Source organism: Tachysurus fulvidraco, chromosome 17, assembly GCF_022655615.1.
Source record: "Tachysurus fulvidraco isolate hzauxx_2018 chromosome 17, HZAU_PFXX_2.0, whole genome shotgun sequence".
Taxonomy (NCBI): Eukaryota; Metazoa; Chordata; class Actinopteri; order Siluriformes; family Bagridae; genus Tachysurus; species Tachysurus fulvidraco.
In genome coordinates, this window is record NC_062534.1 from 3,398,204 (window position 1) to 3,423,920 (window position 25,717).

The window sequence follows — 25,717 nt, forward strand, 5'->3', positions numbered from 1 at the left end:
GCAGTATATCTCCCATCTGTCTGTTCAACTCACATTTTAAAAACGTGTGTGTATATATACATAACCATTAATCTGATATATATATATATATATATATATATATATATATATATATATATATATATATATATATATATATATTAGTGATTTATTCTTATACAAGGCTGTTTAATTTACATACCCATAGTAAAATAGTCTTGTTTACTGTTTTGATTGTTCACATGGTGATAGATTTAACTGTACTGCTTGACTTATTTTGCTGATTTTGGACAAGTCAAGTGGGTTTTATTGTCATTTTAACCATATATATGTAACACAGTGAGATGAGAGGACCAAGATCATGGAGCTACATAGAACAAAGACATAGCTAAGGACTTAAGTTAGTCCTAGACACTTAAAGTGCATCTGTGCAAACAGTGCAGGACAAAAGACATATGACATCTGCTAAATCGCATAAATTATTATTATTAATAATAATAATAATAATAGCATGCAGGTTGTTGACAGTGATTTAAACACGTAAACGTAACCGAGTTTAATTTATTTGCCATTTGAAACAGCAGCAATGGCGGACAGGATTTTAAGCACGTGCTCAACGTCCTATTTTAGAGCACGTGGTAAATTCTGTTTTTACTTTTGCCCAAGTCCCTCACACGTCACATGATCCCGGTCACGTATTCATGGTTGCCAGATTTCACCGCGTGTTTTCAGCCTAATATATCAGAATCAGAATCAGAACCCTATAGGGATTTGTTGCAGTATGTTTGGGATACACGGAACTTGTTTCCAGAACATAGAGACAAGGTGAGATTACTAAATAAATACACATGTGTAAAAAAAATAAATAATAGAAAAACATATATGTAAAAAAATAATAATAAATTCTATGTACAGATGTGCTGTAGATGGTAGAATGGAATGGAATGAGATGCAGGATGTACTAGGATGGAGGTGGTAACAATTGGATGTATTGTTATTATGTCGCTTTATAGAAACCAACATTCTGTTTTAAGCTTAGACAAAAATTTATCAAGAGTAACTCCTCCTAGAGCTTTCGAGCCACATGCACCAAATTCGGGTATGTTGTAGACCCTGGTCTGAAGTTTGATGCTATTACTTTTCTAAGCGATCCGAGTACCGATGCTTCGGGTACCGGGTCTCAAAATGTGTGAAAATATGCAAAATCAAAAAACTTTTTTATAACATGGAGATGTGACATATCAAAACACTCAGAACAATGAGGGGAACTTCCTCACGCGTATTCTGATGACGTCACGTGACGTCATGTGAAAATCAAAAATTAGCACAACATGGACACAAGTGACTTATCAAAACACTCACCCAATGAGGGGAACTTCCTCAGGAGTATTTGGATGATGTCACATGCTTGTCTCCACTTGCCTCCAAATATTTTGGCACCCTAGCTTTCTGTCCACTTGCTTCCAATAACCACTTACCCTTATATCTCTTGCCTTATATCTCTTGCCTCCAAAAAGCACCATCCTTTGCGAATACTTGCATCATCAAAGCCAAAATCAAAGTTTGTCTCAACGAACTTTACAAATCTAGTTGCACATTATTATTGCGTAATGTAGGAACATTTACCTGATCATCAGGTGTTTGGCACTTTGTAATCTGAACAGATTGATCAAAGTAAAACAGATGAGACTAAAGTAGTAAAGCGCTGCTGCATCACTGTCTTCAGATAAGGATGAACGTACATGAAACGAATTAAACGGAAAAAGTTTAAATATAACTTTTTCAGTTTCAAATTAAGTTTAAACTAAAGCGTAAATATACCAATAATGCATCCATAAAGAAGTTTAAAAGAAGTTAATATGTCATTTCATTCAATATTTATATATATGTTTTTAGTGAGGAAATCCCCCAATTTGGCAACCCTGTTCAGCAGTACTTTCTGTTGGTGTTAAATATCGACACACACGCACACACACACACCCTCCCTGCACTCAGTACTGTAGTTCCTGCTTGTGGACAAATACATCTGCTCTTGTAACCTGTGTGCTTCTTCCACAATGTACTTTTAGACAGCAGAGTCAGTTTGTTAGTTCAGCTGTGAAAGAGAAAAACTAAACAAGAAAAGAAAAGTTAAGTGAGGAAGTCTGCTTTTTTTTTTATTTGCTTCTTCATCTGAGCTTTTATACTTCTAACCCTAGAATGTCAGCTAACACACAGAAGACCAGAAGCTGTCCCATTCCAACCCGTGTGATCCAGTTAAAGGACTGGTCTCAGCTCCCAGACTGTTACAGCCAGACGCCTGGAGGAACCTTGTTCTCCACCACTCCAGGAGGTAAGCACATGCTTCTTCCCAAAAAAGGGACACAGAATGTTGAGGGATTGCAGTGTGCATGGTGTAAATAATCTATACACATACAGTCTACATGCTGTCTCCACTGACCAACATTGTTTAAACTTATCAACAAGTTTAAAATCACTTTATAAAATACTCAAAATCTAAAATCTATCTAGACGTCTGAACAACATCTGAATCATCTTTATAACATGCTGGCAAGATAGTTTATTTCTGTTTGTGGTCATCAGTAGTCATACCAGTGATCCAGCTCTACACCAACCACAACCACAAATGGTGGCCATTGGGCACAGCAGCTCTGCTATGTTTGCAACAAAAAAAACATTTAACATGACATTCAATCATAGTCCTAGCGAAGTTATACATCCTAGATTAACTAATCGGACGAGGGTTGGTTCCTTATCAGACCAAACAGCTTGTTCATTACATAACAAAATATGTTATCTATTCATAGCTTGTTTGTTCTAGAGATAACACACTCCTGAGCTGTCACAAAAACAAAACACACTGGACGAGCTCTCATTGTTCCTCTTTTTAGAAGAAGGTCTTTGTTAAATGGCCATTCCAGCAGCCTGTGCCAAGTAGGAGGGATTTTTCTTGGAAAGCAACCCTTCCCTACTTCCACAGCTGTTGCATTTCAGGAATAACCCAGAACTTTCTGTCCCAGCCAAAAATGTCTGCGCCTGGGGACGTTACAGTGGGCCGCGCACGGCAAGGTCTTACTCGCTGAAAAGTTTAGATTTTAATTGAAATTATAATTTGTGTCTAAAAATCATTCCATGCAGAGACAAAAGTGAGTTTTGTGAAATGTGAGGATTAAAAAAAATCTATAGCTGTTGAGTATTGCACTTTATGATGGTGTACTGATAAGAACGATGAGGCACAAAGTTTGGTGCATGCATACATGCATACATCCTTAAAGCACATAGAAAACTACAAACGCTCTACCGTGTTTGCCCCAAATACTAAACCAACAAACCGCAAAATAAATCAATAAACCTTTAGTTCTGTTCCCTGACCATTACTTCGGTACTTTGTTTGGACAAAGTTTGTTCAGGCTCTTGACTTGTTCAGTAGCTTCTTCTACATATACGCTTTGTGAAGGAACAAAGGAATAAAAGGGAAATACGACACTTTTAGCTCTGTGAGTCTACAGATTGAGCTGGAAAGAAATCAGCCACAGCCTGCCTTTGTTTTGTTTTTTTCCTCAGTAATGGAGCTGTTACAGTGGTAGAGAAAATATCTGATGTGGATGCAAAAAATTACACAGACGAATACTTGCATGCTTTCATTTTTTAGCATGTGTTTATGCCAGTTTTCGGTTATTTACAAGCGACCTGAGCTGCACTAATGTATTAGAAATAGCATATTTTAAATTGGGTAAATAGAATGGCCAGATAAACAAGATCTATTGAGCAGTTGTGAGACACTGAACTGATATAAAGAAATAGATGCAGCGTTGGGTAGCTACTTCCATCGTCAGTCTCATACTCGCACTTTCTGTTGTCACCCAGAAGAGGAAAAGGACGTGTTCCCTTTTGAGCTTTCTTCCTCGTGTCGTCTCGGGGAGATTTTCCTTGCCATCGTCGACTCTGGATCGCTCATTAAGGATATATATATATATATATATATATATATATATATATATATATATATATATATATATATATGCTTTGAGATGGTGTCCATTAAGTGTTATATAAACGCAGTCGAATCGGATCGACTCCAAATGAAGAAGAGTAGCAGTGCAGATTGTTTATAGCAATGTGTGAGTCTCCATTCCCCCCTCCCTGCTCTTTCACCCCCTTTTTTTTGTTAAGAACACAGTGCACAAAATAGACAAGGTTGCATAACATGTTTTTCTGCCTCTTGATGTAGAGCATGGATATGGTGCAGCTCTGAGACTAGCACCACCCCTCGTACCGGTCAAACTTCAACCAACAGCAGATCCACTCGCTCTAATTACAACATGCTGGGTGTTATTTATCTATAAAGTCTCTGCTCCGCCTTCTAACTTCTTCTACCATGAAGAAGAAATCAGGGAGTTCTCGGCCTGCCGTGTGCCTCCTTTGTACACATTGAGATGTTGCGTAACTTCCATGTGGCCTGCCTCAAAATGGCTCCCTCCAACTTAAACATGTGCTCAGATTTCCTAGAACTCCAGCACAGATGCCAAGGCTGTAATTGCCTGGTTCCTCTCATTCGGATTCCTACGAGCGCGTCTCTCTTAGCGGGGGAGACAGAAGGCCCACTGTGAGGCAGTTTAGAGGCTTTTAAAGGCTTTTCTCACACTGAGATGTTTTACTCAACATGACAGAGCTATGTTAAACAGGAAAAGTGTTCATTTAAATAAATCGGTCAACTCGATAAAATAATTTGTGCTGTTTAAACAGTTAAAACTTCTTTATGTTTTGGTATATATTGGTATATTGGCATAAATTTTACCCTGAGGCTAAAAGTCGTAAAAAAAAAAAAATTAAATAAAAAAAAAGAAGTTTCAGACTCATAACATGTGCAGTGAGTCATAGCATGTGCAGTGAGTCATAGCATGTGCAGTGAGTCATAGCATGTGCAGTGAGTCATAGCATGTGCGGTGAGTCATAGCATGTGCGGTGAGTCATAGCATGTGCAGTGAGTCATAGCATGTGCAGTGAGTCAAAACATGTGCAGTGAGTCATAGCATGTGCAGTGAGTCATAAAATGTGCAGTGAGTCAAAACATGTGCAGTGAGTCAAAACATGTGCAGTGAGTCATAAAATGTGCAGTGAGTCATAGCATGTGCCATGAGTTATAACATGTCCTTTGAACTGGGTTGTTTATGATTTAAGTTGATTTTCATTTACTTTTTATCTTTTAAAATCCCTCCGCTATCACATTATATAGATTTAAAAAAAAAAAATTAAATAAAAAGATTTTGAAACCCAACACACTTTTGTTTTTCACATCAGTTAAATCTTTTGTCTTTATTCTTTTACCCTTTAGCACTCAGCTGTTCCGGTGAATCGTTTTCTTCCCTCTAGGTGCGACCTGATTGTGAATATTCATGAATCTTGAATCTTTTCTCTCTGCAGGCACTCGTATCATTTACGACAGAAAGTTCTTGCTCGAGTGCAGGAACTCGCCGATCGCTCGGACCCCACCTGGCTGCCTGCCCCAGATTCCCGGGGTGACCGTTCCTTTGAATCACCCTCTGGGTAAATTAGAGGAACTGAAAGAAGAGCTGGAGGAGGACAAGGATGCTGCAGGTAAAGCAAATCCACTTTATTGTTAAATTGTCAAAGAAATGGCACAAATGAAGCTTTATTCAGTCTAAAGTAAAGGCTCTTTAGATTGTTAAGACCTGTTAATGGGCTGTTATGGAGGGGAAAAATAAACGACAATGACAAGTCTTTCAGTTATTATCCAGATGTTCATCATTTTCCTACAGCAGTGGATTTTTTTTCTATGACCCCAGTTTTACACCAAACGATGGCAGTGTTTAATTTATTGATGAACACGTCATGATTTTAAACCATTTTAATGTTGTGAAATCTCCTTGCGGCAAGTTCCGTCACTTGCTTTATAGCAGCTGTAAAGACTAAACAGCTGTAAAACAACCTTGTTTTGTATTTCTTCCTACTCACATTTCCAACTCTTGACCGATCTCAAGACTCTTAGTGTTTTTTTTTTGTTTAACATATTTAATTAGATTTGTTTTCTCTAAAAATAAAACAATTACCACGTTAGTATTTTAATCCACAACTTTCCTGAAAGGAAAATAATAGATAACTGAAGACTGAATCCCCCTGATGTTACTATGGTGGTAAAAACACCACAAACATACCCTCTAGGGTGCCAGTAAATGGGGTAAACATGACAACATGCCCTCTAGTGTCCTCCTACATGTGAGCAATTACGAAGTGCCCTAATAGTTAGTCTTTCCAGTGAAGAATACAAGTCTATAGACTCCACTATATGTAAGAAAATGACACGAAGTGCCCTCTGTTCATGTCTGCGTATGTAAATGTCTGTCTGTTATTTCCTGTAGTTGACGACAGCCAGTTCGATATGGACATTTGAGCCTGTGATGTGCCTCCTGTGGAGAACACATTTCTGTTGGGACGCTGCTACATTTCCCCATCGACCAGATCTCACTGGATTAAACTTTTGGTTCCATTTGAAGGGTCTTATCTTATCTTAAAGTAATATAGAAACAAGGGTGTTTTTCATTTGTTTACAAGTATTCTTCAGGTATTTTATCTTCAGCAGTATACAAAGAAAAGACTGTGGATGGCCGTGCATCCGTTAAATGATTCTTATTGTACATACCGTACTTTGTATTTTATTATTTTTTTTAAGGGAAGTGATTAGATTTAATTAGAATAGAGAAAGAAGGGGGTAATACATGATGATAAACACACCTACGTGCATATTTCAAAGCTCTCCCTTATATTTGGACGAATGTAATGACAAACATGACAGACTGAACCTGTAATCGACAGAATTCACAGTTTAAACATTTTCACTCTGATTTATTTTTCGTTCCTTTGCTCCACATCAGACAGCTTTCATTAAATGGTCATATAAACGTGCATCGATCGAGTCGAGCGGATTTTTCCGTTTCATTCGTCGACACACACGAGTGAAAAATCATGTAAAAGATATGTAATGATTAAATCATTCTTTGCTCTTCAGCATTCCTACTGTCTTTTTTCCCCCCACAGGAATGACACTATCTTAACAGAACTCCATTTTAATGCCTGTGCATTACTGTAAAGAGTTAATTGTATCCTTCATGCCATCAGTCTTATAGATTTAGTCATCTTTAATTTTTGTAAAGTTTCTGGATGATGTAAATAATACTTTCAACCCCACCCAAGATTTGTGTTGGGTTTCCAGATCTGGAAACATCTGAGATGAGGTGCATTGATGCTGTTCTGTAGAGATTAAGAATTTAAGCAAGCATGACAACCGAAAACGTTTATAGACGAACCGTGGAAAATTCTTCACGATGCTCTGTGAACTTTACCAGCTAATTTACTTTCGAAACTGAAGGCACAAATTGTATCAGACCCAAATTTCCCCACAAACCAAAAGCCAAAACGTACAAATAAGAATTCCGCATAAAAGGGAAGAGGAATCGACACTAAAGACTCTTCGTTGTTTGCTATGAAGATATTTATTAAGAACGGCGATGCTCTCAAAAAGATTAATGTCTAAATCTGAATGTTTGTATAAAAAAAAAAAACTAGTGCATGAATGCTAATTGACTCAACAGCCTTTATCACCACATGGGGGCGCTCTGTCCATTCTTTTGTTGCATTCTATGTCTGAAAACTATTCCCTGACCATCTTTGCTTTTATTTTCATCTCCTATTACTGTACTAAGTGACCAAGCTGACACTGGAGACTCCATCACCAACAGAAAAGCTTGCAATTATGTTCATTATTGTTATAAAAAGGTTTTAATCCATTTAACCTTACCTCAGATTATGGAGTTTGTGTTTTCAGTATCAAACATGCCACAGACGTCTTAAAAACCAAGTTTATTTCCAAGACACTGTAGGAATGAGAGTTTCCAGTGAATCTTACAGATAAAGGTGTGTGCTGAGGTATAATTTTACCACTACAAAAGCCACTTTTTTTTTTTTTAATAAACCAACAAAATGGAAAGGGATCTCCTAAAAGCTAATTAAAAAAAAAATGAGTCAGCAAAAAGATTTAATAGTTGTAAATAAAAATACCAAAAACCTTATAATCCCTTTCGGATCACTGCAGACTGTGAGCCATGCATCTTTGTAACACAGAGCACTATAGGAATGCTAACAAAATTAAACAAAAATCAATTTATTTATTATGAAAATGATTTTTTCCAGAGCTTCAGAACTAGGGCGTGTGGTAAATGCAGCCGAGACGTAAAATACAACCATACAATAACATTAGATTGAAAAAGGTACCAAAAAGTACAGTAAAAATAACACTTCCATCTCTGGAAATGTAAAATGGACAAAAAAAAAAGGTATAAAATGAAAACGTGAAAAGTGACATTTGCTTTTCCCCGGTTCCTTACTTGTGGTCTGTACAAAAATGGAGCAGAAGCCCAGATTCTGCCTACATCCAGTAAAAGATACCACCTAAAGACAATAGATATAGAAATAGAATCAAATCAATGATAATAATTCCAGATTTACAGAAGTAACCACTTACTACTGCGATCATACATATCCTATCTAAAGCAGTTTCCTTCTCCTGTGTAACCCTGACCACACTGTTACATATACATACACACAGGGATCAGCCTCTGATGAGACGAAACATCAGGGGTCCGTACCTGCACATTAGTATGGTTTGTATGTATTCTGGTGGCCACCACGTCTTGGAGCTTTTCCGTAGCTTGCGTTGCCCTGGTCTGAAAGTAAAGGGAGGGGATAAGGATGGGGATAAGTAACAATGACATCCCATCTTAATGAAGTCACTAGCTAAATGAAACCGAGACCGAGCGCTCTTACTGTAGTCACAGCCGCCGCCACCGCCGCCGCCATAACCGTAGTAGCCTGTCGAGTAATCGTAGTTTCCGTAGCCTCCATATGCGCCGTAGCCCTGCTGCCCACCACCATATCCATAGCCCTGGTTCCCGTAGCCCTGATTCCAGTAGTTATTGTTACCTTGGCTCCAGTTTTGACCCTGGCCTGAAAAAGCATGGAAATACAGGAGTTCAACATCATTTCTGGACAAAGTTCTAGTGAGTCACTAGAATAGCCTAGGTATAGCCATTGTGAGGTTGTAATCGTGCCATGATAAAAGCTGTAATTAAAGAAGTATTTCCTCCGTTTTTACAGCATATTAACAAAGTAGAAAATTACCAGCTGCTTGTCACAGCAATCACTTACCGCCACGTCCCCTGCCTCTGCCGCCACCACCGCCGCCGCCGCCACCGAAGCGCCCGCCGTACTGCTGCTGTTGATACACTTCCTTCGGTTGGGCGATCTTGATCTCACACTGATAGGAGAGAAAATATTTAGTCAACCAATCATAGTCAAGTCATAATTTAGTATCAGATCACCATTTTGGTGCTTAACTGCAAACTCACCAGGCTCTCTTTTCCATTTGCGTCCAGGGTTCCGCTGACGTTGTGAAATTTCTTCTCCATGATCTTCTTGACTGGTTCTTCGTCCTTAAAGGTTATGAAGACAAATCCTCGCCTTTTGTTTGTCTTCGGATCCATCGGAAGCTCGATGGTCTCAATCTGCAACAAAATTCAAACCGTTTCAGAATGAAAAATAATAGGATCAATAACAAGATCTCTTTTTTTTAATAATTAGTGTATACGGATGTATAAATGCTGATACTACCTCCCCGAAGTCACCAAAGTACTCGCGGATCCTTTCTTCGGTCGTTTCCGGGTTCAGTCCACCAACAAAGATTTTCTTGACCGGCTCCTTCTTCATTGCCATGGCTTTCTTGGGGTCGATCTGCCGTCCGTCGAGCCGGTGTTCCTTCTGTGCTTGCACCTGACACAAAGATAAGAGACGAGAGGCTTAGCGATCGGATATTAGGTGGATAAATCAGTTAAGAGTTGGAGTGGTTTGACGGTCGCTGGGGGAAAAATAAAAACTTACTTTTTCTACACTTGCCGATTCTTTGAACAGAATGAACCCAAATCCTCTTGATCGTCCAGTGTTTGGGTCCATTTTAATGGTGCAGTCTGTCACCTCACCAAATTTAGAGAAGTAATCTTTGAGATCCTTTTTACTAGTATCCCAGCTGAGTCCCCCAACAAACATTTTCCTAGAGGAATAAAGTATCGGTACTTTAACATAAAGATAAAAACAATAAGGGGGACGAGGATATATTAGCCTGAAAGATGCATTAATTTTAAGGTAGAGGTGGCGGCTTTATTTTTTTTTGCATCGTGTTATGTGGTGGTATGTAGGACAAATCGATGAAGGATGGCAAACAAGGCTATGGTGGAACAAAATGGACCAAAAAAGTAGTAATACGAGTGCGCTGCAACAAGTGCCAAAGAGTAGTAGAAGAAATACCTTTAAATAAAATTTGTGTCTTACAACATGGGACACAGAACACTTTTTTACGATTCAGGATTGATCTGGATTTCAGGCTCATTTCTGCACAAGTCATACATGTGTGTACGCACGCGCGCGCGCGCGCACACACACACACACACACACACACACACACACACGTGTACAGTCAGCTACAAAGTGCTTTAAAACAAGCGCTGTATATAAACCACTGTGTATCTGCTGTGAGCTTTAAAGCACAGAACTCCACGTGTTCAGTGAATCTCTACGAAACGGATCTGATTCGGGAACGTTTCGGCTCATACACACACGTCTTACTGTAGTCTGTATCGCTTAAAAACAAACAAAAAAAATCCCGCTTATGATGAAACCCAAATCCCCTTTTTTGGTGCGCGGACGCAAACCAAACGTGAACCGACTCTTCAGTCCCGACGGCTTTGAGAGAAGAACCGACTCCGAGTCGCGAATCGCTCTCCCCTCCCCCTGTAAGAGCCGCTCACATGGCGCCAACAAAAGACGGAGAAATAAAACAAAATAAAAAGAACGACGACTTCAACTGTGAACCACTTATGTGCCCCTGCTGTAGCGTTACATACCCGGCATCTTCTTCACTTTTACTGGCTTCTATCCGACATCCGTCTCCGTCCTGAGTTCCATCTCCGGCCCCATTGTTCTCTCCCTCTGCGTCTCCCTCGCCGTCTCCGGCCTGCAGCGCCGCGCTAACGTCCTCATAGCCTTCTGCTCCGTTCTCGTCCCCTTCGTATCCGTTCTCCGCCGTCTCCATGAACTGCTGCTCTGCGTCCGACATCGTGTCTGTTCGCGATCTGGGAGGAAAAAAGCGCGTTAAAACGACACATATTACATCATATAACAAAAACGACCGCGCGCGCACGCTAGCTAGCTGCCTAGCTAAGCACCAAAATGGCCACCGTTTTCATTAGCTTAGCATAAGCGTGATAAACAAAGTCAAAAGAAAACTGTTAACCAGCTCGCTATAGCGCGCACTGAGCTGTAGCACAAACTAGTAAAAGGGTCACAGAAATCCTCCATCGATGATAAATATGTTGTTTTAAGAGTTAAACACATAAACAGAGCGCTTTAATCCGCGCTCAGGAGATTAGCCGTTAGCCACAATGCACCTCACTGCAGTTATGTAACCGCGCGTACAATAAACACCGAAAACCACAACAATTATTAACACGTTATATACATATATAAATCACGGTTTATAAAGCACAGGGAAAACAACGTACACATACCTTAAAAGCGTTATTGTTTTCGTGGAGGGTAAAAGAAAATCCGTCGGGTTTAGGATCCCCTGTTTAAAAAAGCCTCTTCCTTGTTCGCCGACCTGTAGAGGGTGTTATATTACTGCACGGAACACAAGGCAACCGAATTAGAACGAGTTTCATTGGATGGCTGACATGTCCGTCAGAGCGGGTGGCCAATATGGTGCGAGCGCATAACGTTAGTTAGTAACGCCCGTAACGCGCTATAATCCGAAGCAGGATTAGAATTAGAATCATTATCAGTACCATTACTAGTACCATTACCAGCACCCAGTATCAGTACCATTGCTAGTACCATTACCAGTATCAGTAACATTCCTAGTACAATTGCCATTACCTGTACCAGTATCAGTACCAGTACCCAGTATCAGTACCAGTACAAGTACCATTCCCAGTACCGGTACCAGTACCCAGTATAAGTACCAGTATCAGTACCTGTATTAGTACCAGTATCATTACGAGTACCATTACCAGTATCATTACCAGTATCAGTACCATTACCTGTATCAGTACCCAGTATCAGTACCAGTATCGGTACCATTACCAGTATCAGTACCAGTACCCAGTATCAGTTCCGGTATCAGAAGGAGCTTTATGGCAAAGGATGCTTTTGTGCATAGAAGGAATTTGTTTTTAAAAATATAAATTGTAAAATAAGAAAAATATATATAAATAAAATACACATATGTAAATACAAATAGACAAAAAAAGTTGAAAAGTAAATAGAAAAATAAATACAAATAAACAATAAATAAATAAATAAATTGTATGTACAGTTAGTTGTGTTACAGATGACTGAATGGAATAGAATGATGCAGGATGTACAAGGATGGAGGTGGTAACAATTAAATGTAAAATTATTGCACATCGTTATTGTGTAATGTGGGAACATTTAACTGTTCAGGCAGGAAACAGGTGAGACTGGGAGGTAACACACGTGTTAACACACATTTGGCCAATAAACCTGATTCTGATTCTGATTCATGAGGTAGATTGTATGGGGGAAGAAGATGTTCTTGTGCCTAGTTGCCTAGTATTTGAGGCTCTGTATCACTGACCACATGGTAAATGTTCAAAAAGATGACTTGGATGTGAGGGATCCAGAGTGATTTTCTGAGCCCTTTTGCTCACTCTGGATATACATATATACAGTAGTTCTTAAAGGATGGCAGGGGAACACCAATAATCCTCTTTAAAGTCCGAACCGTTCTCTGTAATCTTCTGATGTCTAATTTTGTAGCTAAGCCAAAACCAGACAGTTATTGAATTGCACAGAACAGACACGATGACACCTGAGTAGAACTGTTTCAGCAGCTCCTGTGGCAGGTTAAACTTCTCAGCTGGCTAAGGAAGTCCATTCGTTGTTGGGTCTAACGGGATAGGGCAGCGCTAATGCTTTCATGTCTTTTTTTGTTTTTATGACATTTATACATAACATTACATTTATTACACAAACAGGAGAGAAGCACGTGCTTGTGAACACACGCTTTTACGTGAAAACAATCACTTCATTTCACTCTTCTGAAATAAATGTAATGGCTTTCAGTCTTTGGAGCCAATAACTCCTTTAGCTGTAAAATAAATGTTACACACCCCTGTGCATTCAGCAAATATTAAAATAATTAACAGAATCCAACTATTTAAATATTATGCATATTATGCATATTATTCATAATATAATATAATATAATATAATATAATATAATATAATATAATATAATATAATATAATATAATATAATATAATATAATATGTGGGGGCACGGTGGCTTAGTGGTTAGCACGTTTGCCTCACACCTCCAGGGTTAGGGGTTCGATTCCCGCCTCCGCCTTGTGTGTGTGGTTTGCATGTTCTCCCCATGCCTCGTGGGTTTCCTCCGGGTACTCCGGTTTCCTCCCCCGGTCCAAAGACATGCATGGTAGGTTGATTGGCATTTCTGGAAAATTGTCCGTAGTGTGTGTGTGTGAGTGAATGAGAGTGTGTGTGTGCCCTGCGATGGGTTGGCACTCCGTCCAGTGTGTATCCTGCCTTGATGCCCGATGACGCCTGACATAGGCACAGGCTCCCCGTGACCCGAGAAGTTCAGATAAGCGGTAGAAAATGAATGAATGAATGGATAATATAATATAATATAATATAATATAATATAATATAATATAATATAATATAATATAATATAATATAATATTCACCTGGTGTTTTAGGTATTGAAACTGATTAATTTCAAGTGTCCACACAAACAAGTTAGTAATTATAAAAGCGAATAATATTTTAATATCTTTGATATGACATCAAAAGCAAAACACAGAGCCCCATTCTATGTTTCACAGAAGATTTGATATATTATATATCTTCCTGATTATAGATATATAGAACTTCCTTGATGATCCTGGTCATACATCATATCCTTTGTTAATTAAAACAGGAAAATATAGATATTATAATTATAGTAAAAATAAACTCACAATTCTATAAAGTTTTGTTCATTCATTTCCAGTAAGCATTTAATCCAAGTTAGGATCATGATAGCGCTCTATCCTACGCACACAATGACACACTTATTCACACCTAGAGGCAATTTAAATTCATCAATCCTCCAACAGGCGTGTTTTTTGGTAGGAGTGTGAAAGATCTAAGAAACACACAAAGATAGATGCAGGAAAAATATGAGAAATTCAGTAACCCAAGCACAAGATCAAAACCAAGTCGGTGGAGCCGTGTGGCTCAAAGTGAGTCTGTGAACCTCTTGCACCTCCATGCCACTCATTAGACTTTCATAAATGGTATCATCTGAAGTGCGGTGGTGGCTCAGGGGTTACGGTGCTGGACTCATCAGATGGTTGTGAATTTAAATCCTTATACCACCAAGCTATCATTGCTGGTCCATCAGTAAGTCAGTTAACCCTCAGCAATTTAGTGAGGCCGTAAGTGTCTCTGGATAAAAGCGTCTGGCAAATAAAAAGTATCGTCACTAAATGCATAGAATAACTAATTAATTAATGAACAAAACCATAAAATAATGTCTGAAAAAGTCTCGTTTTAATACAAATCATTTTCGGCACTACATGAAAAAAAAGTCTTCTGTCAGAAAACCTATAAAGTTATTTTTAATCATGTTCAACTGCATCATCAACCACAGTCCCTTCGCTTATTTGGGGTTTATTCGGGTTGTTTTGAATCAGCCAGTCAGCCAGCCATGTCTAAAGAAATAATACATAACAAGCTACACATTAGAGAAGTAAAAAATAAACCAAAACTAAACCAAATTAATGAACATTTTTGTGATATCGGTTATTTGTTAGAAGGAATAATTACGTCAGTACTTACGAATGGATCGGCTGGTTTTGTTTTGCACAGTTCGGTCAGACCTGTGAGGAGGGTTGGATTTATACACCTGCTCAGGTAATCTGTGGCAGCTTCACCCAAAGGAATGGGCTCAATAACAGCTAGAATATAGATATGAAATTAAACCAAAGAAAAAAAAAAACAACTCATAGAAACCAATAGACATAAATTATTCTCATGTATGTTCAAAATTCTCAACAATAAAAAGCCAACACGAGTTCATGAGAATGTGTAACATGATTGTATATAATGAAGAAAACACACACACACACACACACACACACACACACACACACACACACACACACACACACACACACACACACACACACACACACAATGCAAAATGCAAACAAAGTGTCATCTTAAAAATCAGTTTTAATGTGTTTTCCTAAATTTGTCTTCATAAACAGTATATCAAATATAATATGTGTATACTCATTGGACACTTTAATAGGAACACCTTTAATGCTGCCTGTTTTTTGTACAATCTTTAACTCTCAAGTTTCTGTGAATCACCATGTGATTTCTGAAACACTTAAACCAAGCCACCAACAACAACCGGGCAATGTCAAAGTCACTGAGACCACATCTTGACCTTTTGCCTGAGGTTTGGTTTTCTTGACTTGTATCGGCATGGGGACATGGTGGCTTAGTGGTTAGCACTATCGCCTCACACCTCCAGGTTGGGGGTTCGATTCCCGCCTCCGCCTTGTGTGTGTGGAGTTTGCATGTTCTACCCTTGTCTCGGGGGTTTCCTCCAGGTACTCCGGTTTCCTCCCCCGGTCCAAAGATGGTAGGTTGATTGGCATCTCTGGAAAATTGTCTGTAGTGTGTGATTGCGTGAGTGAATGAGAGTGTGTGTGTGTGCCCTGTGATGGGTTGGCACTCTGTCCAGGGTGTATCCTGCCTCGATGCCCGATGACGCCTGAGATAGGCACAGGCTCCCCGTGACCCGAGAAGTTCGGATAAGCGGTAGAGAATGAATGAATGAATGTATCAGCATGATTTTTTGTGCCTCACCGCTGCTTTCACTCCTTTCACGTGACTGACTAATTGTAGCCCATAAATGAGGTGTTCCTATTAAATTCATCGGTGTGTGTATGTATATGTATAAATATATACAGTATGTACACACATAAACTTTGCTGATACATTATTACTTACAGTTGGGAAACATGAACTTGAGCTCCCTTTCGGCTGCCATAAATGTTTCACTGCCGTGTACAGCGTTCCTCAAGTCAGATGTACCAAACCTCGCTCTCAGGCTGAGGAGGATTAGCAAATAAAATGGATTATTTATGGAAATAATGTGTCGTTTACTCCTTTGTTCATACTTTGGTCAGATGATTTCCGTATCGAGGTAGAGAGAGTTATTATATGCATTCTTTCTTTACCTCCATGTTTGTTTGTTCAAATGATACCAAAGAATTTCTGAAAATGTAACTTATATAGATATAGATTTATTTACTTATTTATTTAACATGTTTTCTTTATGTATGTATATTTTGTATATTTTATATATATAATATCCACTCACAGACAAAATATACATACATAAATAAAACATTTTAAATAAATCTTTGTCTAAAGCAAGCATTTTAGGTTAAACAATTCACTAAAACAAAACTCTATCGTTACCTGTCAGGATGTGTCTCTCTGGCCTCGGTGCTGTTGTTTGGTCCCATCAGACGTTTCCAGTTAGAGATGGCTTGATGCTTTGCCAGCGCAAGTGCAATGACCGGGCCAGAGCTCATGAATGCTGTTAAGCTTGGAAAAAAAGACTGTCCATAATGCTCTGCATAGAAATCGCTGCACTGCTCGGGGCTCAGCTGAAGCTTACGTTTCTGTTGCAGTGTGAGATGATGAAGAAACAACAAATTCAAACAATTACCAAAATCACTTTTACATGATGTCATCACAAGTATATGATGGAATATTCTCCACCCGTCTGAGTTTCATGGGTGGTGAATATTTGAGTAAATGTACTTTGCTACTATAATGAAGTATTATATTGGTGTATTGATACTTGAATAGAATTGGAATTGAACACTTACAGTATACTCCTTCTATCGTGTAACATTTCTATTTCTATAAATGTGTTATTATATCTCTATGATAGGATACACAGCGTTATGAAGGTGTTTTTATATCTCTATGATACAATACACAGTGGTTATGAAAGTGTTATTATATCACTATGATACAATACACAGCAGTTATGAAGGTGTTATTATCTCTATGATATGATACACAGCGGTTATGGAGATGTTATATCTCTACGATACGATACACAGTGGTTATGAAGGTGTTATTATATCTCTATGATACAATACACAGCAGTTATGAATGTTATTATATCTCTATGATACGATACACAGCGGTTATCGAGATATATCTCTACGATATGATACAAACACAGCGGTTATGAAGGTGTTACTATATCTCTATGATATGACAGTGGTTATAGAGAAGTTATTATATCTCTATGATATGATACACAGCGGTTATGGAGGTGTTATTACCTGTAAAATAGTGAATCCCGACATAAGAATCACATCCTCGATTTCATCTGCTTTATCTAAAGCGTCGGGTTTGATCAAAGCTAAAGTCCTTTCTACATAAATGCGTGATGAGTGCTGATGTGTATCTTCTTCCATTATTTTTCTAACATATAAAAAAAATAGACAACTAGTCAGTTAGCTACAAAATCGAACGACTTAATCTAATAAAAACCCGTCTATTTTCTCACTCATCTCACTGAGCGCTGCTTGTTGTCATGTGGTTGCCTAGTTACCGCACCTTAGCCCCGCCCCCGCTATTTCGCGCTGTGTGATTGGTCGGTGTTATGTTTTTAAAAATAAAAGATCTCTCCGCGATAAAACGGTTATCGAATATAATTAACGGAAAAAAAATCAGGATAATGTTAAGAAACTTATCATCTACATATAATTTACTGTTTATATCATGAGTTGCTTTCCTAAGTTGCGAAACATTGACCTAGTTATAGCGTGTAAAATTCGGAGCATTTTAGAACGTAGCCACGCCTCTATAAAAAAATACCCCAACGTGATTGGTCCGTGTTTTCTAACTAGGTCTCTTTGATCGTTAAATACCATCCACAATTTATCCAATAAATCTGTAAGCTACTTTACAATGTTCATTAGTTCAACAGGTTAATTTGCATACCGATATTCAGCGACACTTCCAGACAACCCACCTCCTCCCCCAAAACAAAGAGATCACAAAATATATTGGATGCACCATCATGGTCACGGCACCACAATATAAAGATAATTTAATTTCCTTCTAGGGGGGGCATGGTGGCTTAGTGGGTAGCACGTTCGCCTCACACCTCCAGGGTCGGGGTTTGATTCCCGCCTCCGCCTTGTGTGTGCGGAGTTTGCATGCTCTCCCCGTGCCTCGGGGGTTTCCTCCGGGTACTCCGGTTTCCTCCCCCAGTCCAAAGACATGCATGGTAGGTTAATTGGCATCTCTGGAAAATTGTCCGTAGTGTGTGAGTGAATGAGAGTGTGTGTGTGCCCTGCGATGGGTTGGCACTCCGTCCAGGGTGTATCCTGCCTTGATGCCCGATGACGCCTGAGATAGGCACAGGCTCCCCGTGACCCGAGAAGTTCGGATAAAGCGGTAGAAAATGAATGAATGAATTTCCTTCTAAAACACAGGCAGAATGAAGCAGTGGGTGTGTAAAAGCTGATGCAGGAGACATTCTGCAGGTTACTGTAATTATTTGTAACTAATAAAGGAGAAAGTTTAAAGTGTGGGTGCACACAGGCCTCGCCCAAGGGCCCCTGTGAAGCCCTTAAAGTAGAGAAAACATTGACGAACACCGCACTTCCAACACCGCAGACGTACATTTAAAAGTTCCAAAATAAATGACACAGACAAATGTTTTTAAAAATTATTTTTTTTTTAATAATTCAATGTTCAAACATTAGAAAAGCCTTCTATCGTGTTCCGATGGTAACCTGCCACACTCTGATCAGATTGTCGGTGTAGCCGGCGAACAGCGTCTGTAAAGAAGAAAAGAGATGGAAGATAAGGAACATGGAGAACAAAACAATTCCGTACAGTCACTGAAATCTTCCCCTCATAATTGCAGGACTCTCACCACGTGGTTTCAGAGTTCATGTGATCTTATAATCATCAGGGTGATTATCCAGAGAGCAGGAACAAAAATCTAAACCGTACCTGTCCGTCAGCAGACCAGGCCAGCGCGGTACACTGAGGAGGCTCGGCTTTGCTGTTCGTGCTGATCACCTCCTGTCTTAGTTCGTCAACGATAATCTTGCCCTCGAGGTCCTGATGGAGAGGGAGTGGGAGGGAGAGTGAGTGAGCGAGAGAGAAGAGCAAGAGAGAGTGAGAGAGAGAAACACACACAGTGAGCCACATCTTTCATTAAACAAACAGCATTCAGAAGGCAAACCGGTGTTAATCAGAGCTCTCAGAAACAGCCTCTTGTATCATCACAGGATTGCAGAAGACATTTAGGTTTCATCACAGAATCGTTATCGTGTACATGAAAGCGTATTTTCATATTTCACGGTAGAGTTTTACTTTAGTGACCTAGAAGCGTGTGAGATGTTATAAGAACTCCGAGCTCACCCAGATCTTGATGCTCGGACCGGTGGCGGCGCAGAGCCAGTAGCGGTTGGGGCTGAAGCAGAGGGCGTTGATCGTGTCTCCTCCATCCAGAGTGTACAGGTGCTTCCCCTCGTTCAGATCCCATAGCATAGCCTGGCCGTCCTGTTAAACCGGACCGCAGACAAACACGAACACAGCTGAACATCGCTGTTTAACTAACAAACACTAGCCCAAAAAACCTGGTGCGTGTTCAGAAACAGCCTCTTTATCATCACACTGACACAGACGGCATTGATGTTTCATCACCACACCGGAGCGGTCACAAAGTCCTTTAATTAAACCTTTAATAAAACCTGTATCAGTTTTTAAACTTTTCTATTTAATTAATGTTTCATTTTAATTGTAATATTTAACAAATTAAATGTATACGTCTTTAATTAAATCCGATTTCATATATAATAGTTACTTTATAAAACAACTTAATCCACTTAAAATAAAATTAATTTATTTAAATAATCCTTACAAAATATAAAACAAGCAAATGCTTTAATTATTTAGTTAAAGTTGGAATTCTTTTTTTTTTTTTAGTCGTCAAATAATATACGTGTTTACATCGCAGCTCCTTACATTTTTAACTTCAGGCAAATTTATTCAGATTACTTTTCCAACATAAATTATTTAATAACTTCACAATGACATTTATGTAAAATGTTAATTATTTATCGTCAAGTAATCATTTAAATTAAAAGTTAACCAATTTAATATCGAGACGATATTAACGCTGTTTACGTTAGTTCTTTTTTAAAATTTTTTTTACAAAGACACAATATGCAATAAGAATTGTAACTGATGCTTAATGCCACACGGCTTTAACAGAAGTGTCACGAAGGGGTAATGAAGTCATACCTTTCCGCCGGATGCACAGAGCGAGCCGTCAGGAGACACGGTGACAGTGTTCAGGTAGCCTGTGTGGCCGATGTGGTTCGTCTTCAGCTTGCAGTTGGCGAGATTCCAAACCTTTACACGCGGATCAGAAGCGAACACGACGGATTAGGACAAAACAACACAAAAAAAAAAAAAGCACAAACACACTTAAACCGTCAGGCTGTGTTTTAATGACGCAAACAGATTCCTCATTCCAGCGAACGTAATGGAGGGAAAAGGTTTTATTTGTATTTCAAGGATAATATCCTGATAAAACTATTCAGTTCATTCTGACTGGTTTGTGTTTAAAGGTGGTTCCTCCTCCTTATCTCTACTCTGATGGGACAGATCATGCAGCCTAAACCAAACCAGGCACACACGAGAGGTAAAGATTCACCACGGGGCAGCAGAATGCGTAATTCTGATTGGCCAGAAGGTGTTTAAGGTCTAATGTTTCTATAGCAACCACACATCTGCATGAACATGACGCAGCGCGTCCTTCTCCTTCATGTTAATACCGTAACCCATCATAATTGCAGGACTTGTCCTCAGAGCCCGAGAGCTCAGATAGAAAGTCATGTATTTTTTAGTCATTGGGTTAAAAGGTGCGAGTGCAGAATAAGGACTGTTACACTGTCCTACCTTGACCATCTTGTCCCAGCCGCAGGACACGATGATGGGGTTGCTGCTGTTTGGGGAGAACCGCACGCAGGACACCCACTCTGTGTGGCTCTCGTCCTGTAGGAGCAGAATTTACAGGTTTCAGAACAACCATTTGTAGACATGCCTGCATTTAAAGGCTAAATTACTACATGAGGAAACTATCACACGGCTACGATCGACCGCCACCTTGATAACCGTGTATAGACTCGACAAAGACGTATAGAACAGTAGTGGGTTTTAACCACATGTTCGGTCCCCTGTGAGATTACGGAGCCTGACCTGGATGGTGTACTTGCACACTCCCAGAGTGTTCCACAGCTTGATGGTTTTATCCCTGGATCCAGACACGATCTGGCGGTTATCAGAAGAAAAAGCCACGCTCAGGACGTCTTTGGTGTGGCCCACAAAGCGGCGAGTCGTCGTGCCACTGGGGGAACAAAATATCGACAAAATCGAGACGTGAAAAACAAAACACAACTCGTTAGCCTTACAATTGAAGTTAAAGCGAGGTTGTAAACGAGGATCTTTGGCATCCTTAGGAGAGAAACGTTACGTTATTTAAGGAAAATAATCGACGTTGGAATAGCTGCAGGTCACACGACATCAACTCACTGATTATTACATATAACATTATTAAATTAACAATAAAATATTCGGTTAATACGGCTAGTTTTAAAGACAACCTGAAACAAATCAGTGTGCTTGTGATGATCACAAAGGTTTTTGAAGTGACGGATCTTTACTCATTAAACACAATATAATAATGTTGTGTTGTCTTTAAAACCTTAATGTTCAGTAAATCACTACAAGACGAACTAAACACACAGGAATGTGCTGTTGTATACTGAAAATGACAAACTTCTGTGTTGTCATTTTTCCCGACAACAGCACAAACCCTGGTGGTCTTTACAACAAGGCGTACTTTAGTCTGATACGAACAACACGTAGGGGCTACAAATATGTCCCCACCTGATCGGACCCTACACTCACGTTGTCAGGTCCCAGAGGCGCAGAGTGCCGTCCCACGAGCCGGACAGGGCAAACTGGCCATCGGATGAGATCACGACATCGCTCACGAAGTGCGAGTGTCCTCTCAGAGCGCGCTGGGGGACGCCGTAGTTCGTCTCGTCTCGAGTCAGCTTCCACATGATGACAGTCTTGTCTGCAAATCCAAGCAAATAAACAGTTTATCAGACATGAAAATAAGACTTAGAACTGTAATAATGGTAATGACACACTGACAAGAAGCCTTTTCTCTACCAGAAAAACCCCCCAAAGAAAAACATGTTTTGGCTCCGACTTGGTACCACAGTGGAAGCCAGTTTACAGCAGATCCACATGTGAACAATCTAAATATATGTGGGACGCCTTCCCGGCCCCGTCCGGCCGGCAAGGGACGCCTTCCCGGCCCCGTCCGGCCGGCAAGGGACGCCTTCACACCTCTGTATTACGAACCACTCCAGAGAGACATGAAGCACAATGCAGTCTTATTGCACTAACATCAGCTAGAAAAAGTGAAGGCTGGCATTAACAGAAGGCATAAAATTCGACACCTTCTTCTATTAAACCCCATTTCATCTCCTCAATCATGACATAATATACCAAATCAGGGCCATAATCTGTAAATAAAACCCATAAATTAAATATTATTGACTGATGAATAAATATATATACATATATATGATTATTAGGGTTGCCAGATTGAGCATACTTCCACACCAGCATGATCGCTAGCTGAATATTATTCCTATAATTTTTCACAATTTTCCTAGGCGTGAGATGATGTAATTAACACGTGTTCAACACACAGCGCTCTACAGTAAGATTTGAGCGGGGTGGTTAGGGGGTGCTTGAGACGGACTTGGCATCCCGTCATGGCGCGGCCCTAGCACTCACCCCTGGACGCAGACAGGATCATGTCGGGAAACTGCGGCGTGGTGGCGATCTGAGTGACCCATCCGCTGTGGCCCTTCAGCGTCCCTCTTACCGTCATCTGTTCCGTCATCTTACACACGCGTCGCTACAGCCAGCAGGTCGATGGCGCCGGATTGTAGCTGAGACACCAAACCTCACCGCGCGCTACAGGAAAAGGACACAGCGCACCGGAAACACACACTTTCAGCGCCTGCTTCTTCTTCGTCGGTGTCCTGCTGTCTAGCACATCGCGCGATATCGCCATCTGGCGCCTAAAACAAGATGATAGTCACAACATGAGCATCATGATGAACTTTCTGATCCTGTTGGTGTGAAGAAGGAGCTTCTGTATAAGACTGAAGCTTTATCTTGTTCAGTTTGTCTGGCAAAGCTTTTGGATGTTCGCAAAATAACAAAAAAACAAAATACAAAGATTCTTTCTTGTTTAATTTTCTGTTGAAAAACAAGACTGGGGCAGTCATGGCCTAATAGTTAGAGAGTTTGACTCCTAACCTTAAGGTTGTGGGTTTGAGTCTCGGGAGGCCACGACTGAGGTGCCCTTGAGCAAGGCACAGAACCCCCCAACTGCTCCCCGGGCGCCGCAGCATAAATGGCTGCCCACTGCTCCGGGTGTGTGTTCTGTTCACGGTGTGTAGGTGTTCACTGCTGTGTGTGTGTGTGTGTGTTCACTGCTGTGTGTGTGTGTCCACTTTGGATGGGTTAAATGCAGAGAATGAATTCTGAGTATGGGTCACCGTACTTAGCTGTATGTCACGTCACTTTATAGACTCACTATTTAAATAAAAATAGTTTATGTAACTTTTATAATCACTCGAATGTACTTGATTTTCTGTCCTCTAACATGATATTCAAGTTAAACAGGATTAAACACTTCATAAAAGATAAAGATAAGATACGGTTTATAATTCCTAACCTTATCACCTTCTCTGTGGTATAGACTTTCTCCTAAAATGTGATTTTGATGTAAATAAACTCTCTATTTTTTCTCTTGTACCGACTTCTAATCTACAAATATCATTTTTTTCTCCCCACAAGCATTTACTCTGGAATAATCAATACGTGAAATACAAACATAAGTCAACATTTTGTAATAACTGGGTTAAAAATAATATATTGTTTATTTCACAAGGTTTTTTACTTAGAAAATGTAATATCCCAGTTTCTCCACAAGAATATAACAGTGTGTTTGATGCATTTCCTGCAGGATTTCTGAGATTATTACAGAATAATATGGAATCTGATAAGAAACTAACATTTAAAAAAGAAATCGTTCTGAATGATAACAATATTAAAGACAATAAATGTAATAATACATTTTTTAGGGAGGTTAGGTTTTTTAGGGGTTACTTTACTGTCCTGTAGTATTGGGAAATAAACAATACTGGGACAGACTCTTTAAGAATATTGATTGGAAATTGGTTTGGACTTTAATAATAACAAATATTGCATTAACAATAAAATCAGTGAAGTATATTTTAAAATTAGACAGCTAATTCTCGGGTCACGGGGAGCCTGTGCCTATCTCAGGCGTCATCGGGCATCAAGGCAGGATACACCCTGGACGGAGTGCCAACCCATCACAGGGCACACATACACTCTCATACTACGGACAATATTCCAGAGATGCCAATCAACCTACCATGCATGTCTTTGGACCGGGGGAGGAAACCGGAGCACCCGGAGGAAACCCCCGAGGCACGGGGAGAACATGCAAACTCCACACACACAAGGCAGAGGCGGGAATCGAACCCCCAACCCTGGAGGTGTGAGGCGAACGTGCTATCCACTAAGCCACCGTGCCCCCACCAACATAGCAATTTCTACAAAAGTTTAAAAAATGTTATACCACCTTCTTGTGCACTCTGCGATATAAATACAGAATCTGTACCTTTTTTTTATTGTATGTACATACGGTTTTATGGATTGATGTCGAATGTGTTTTGGAATCTTTGTGTGGGACAAAAATGAATATACAGAAAAAAGATGTTATATTTTATTTATGAGGAAAGTAAAATGGTGAAGTATTTTTATTTAAAATCTAATTTTATTTATTATTGTTATTATTTATATATTTTTGTATTTTATGAAAGTTTCATATCCATAAAAGTAAAATGGTTTAAAAATAAACCAAACATTTTCCATTTTAAGCTGGACTTACGAGCCGAAAAGCTGTCAAAGCTATGGACTTTTACAAGACTGTTAATTCCTCTTCTCTAATTTAATGATATTGCTCCATTCCCCTTATTTGTATTTTTATTTTTGTATTTTATGTTTTCTCTCCTTTATGTTATGTCACTATTCTAAGATTCGAATAATAGGACATTGCATTTTGTTCTCTGTTATCATTTGTTATTGAGAAAAAAAAAGAAAAAATATTGTTCTTCATCATCTTCTCTTCCTCTTCATCCTCTTCCTCACATTTAAAGGAACAGGTGATGATTTTATGAACAACAGCAACAATGATGTCATAGTCTATACCAATCGATTAATAAGGACTAATAAGGACTTAGAGATAAATGATTATGGATTAATTCTGTTTTTTTTAAATGTAATTTACAAAGTATTGATTGACTGTGAAAACTAATGCACTATAATTATTTACA

The 25,717-nt window shown here is 39.4% G+C and overlaps 4 protein-coding genes across 4 annotated transcripts; 1 reads left to right on the forward strand and 3 right to left on the reverse strand.

Annotated features, from left to right (window-relative positions):
• Positions 1–646: 646 nt before the first annotated feature.
• Positions 647–7,005, forward strand: eif4ebp3l (eukaryotic translation initiation factor 4E binding protein 3, like). The gene is made up of 4 exons (XM_027152022.2): positions 647–804; positions 2,178–2,311; positions 5,404–5,577; positions 6,360–7,005. Exons 1-4 carry the CDS (start codon positions 761–763, stop codon positions 6,389–6,391), a joined length of 384 nt encoding a protein of 127 aa, XP_027007823.1. The 5' UTR covers positions 647–760; the 3' UTR covers positions 6,392–7,005.
• Positions 7,006–7,842: 837 nt separating this feature from the next.
• hnrnpaba (heterogeneous nuclear ribonucleoprotein A/Ba) lies at positions 7,843–11,770 on the reverse strand. The gene is made up of 9 exons (XM_027152013.2): positions 11,613–11,770; positions 10,950–11,177; positions 9,931–10,099; positions 9,664–9,822; positions 9,402–9,557; positions 9,202–9,310; positions 8,821–9,000; positions 8,643–8,720; positions 7,843–8,445 (listed from the first exon to the last, which is right to left on the reverse strand). The coding sequence occupies exons 2-8, from the start codon at positions 11,159–11,161 to the stop codon at positions 8,650–8,652; spliced, it is 1,056 nt and encodes a 351-aa protein (XP_027007814.2). The 5' UTR covers positions 11,162–11,177; positions 11,613–11,770; the 3' UTR covers positions 7,843–8,445; positions 8,643–8,649.
• A 2,889-nt stretch (positions 11,771–14,659) lies between these two features.
• Positions 14,660–18,012, reverse strand: nme5 (NME/NM23 family member 5). Its single transcript, XM_027151956.2, has 5 exons — positions 17,513–18,012; positions 16,629–16,834; positions 16,155–16,255; positions 14,970–15,088; positions 14,660–14,842 (listed from the first exon to the last, which is right to left on the reverse strand). The coding sequence occupies exons 1-5, from the start codon at positions 17,645–17,647 to the stop codon at positions 14,750–14,752; spliced, it is 654 nt and encodes a 217-aa protein (XP_027007757.1). The 5' UTR covers positions 17,648–18,012; the 3' UTR covers positions 14,660–14,749.
• An 887-nt stretch (positions 18,013–18,899) lies between these two features.
• rack1 (receptor for activated C kinase 1) lies at positions 18,900–23,293 on the reverse strand. Its single transcript, XM_027152084.2, has 8 exons — positions 23,076–23,293; positions 22,170–22,341; positions 21,459–21,606; positions 21,159–21,254; positions 20,499–20,609; positions 19,614–19,754; positions 19,200–19,310; positions 18,900–19,021 (listed from the first exon to the last, which is right to left on the reverse strand). The coding sequence occupies exons 1-8, from the start codon at positions 23,182–23,184 to the stop codon at positions 18,956–18,958; spliced, it is 954 nt and encodes a 317-aa protein (XP_027007885.1). The 5' UTR covers positions 23,185–23,293; the 3' UTR covers positions 18,900–18,955.
• Positions 23,294–25,717: the final 2,424 nt, after the last annotated feature.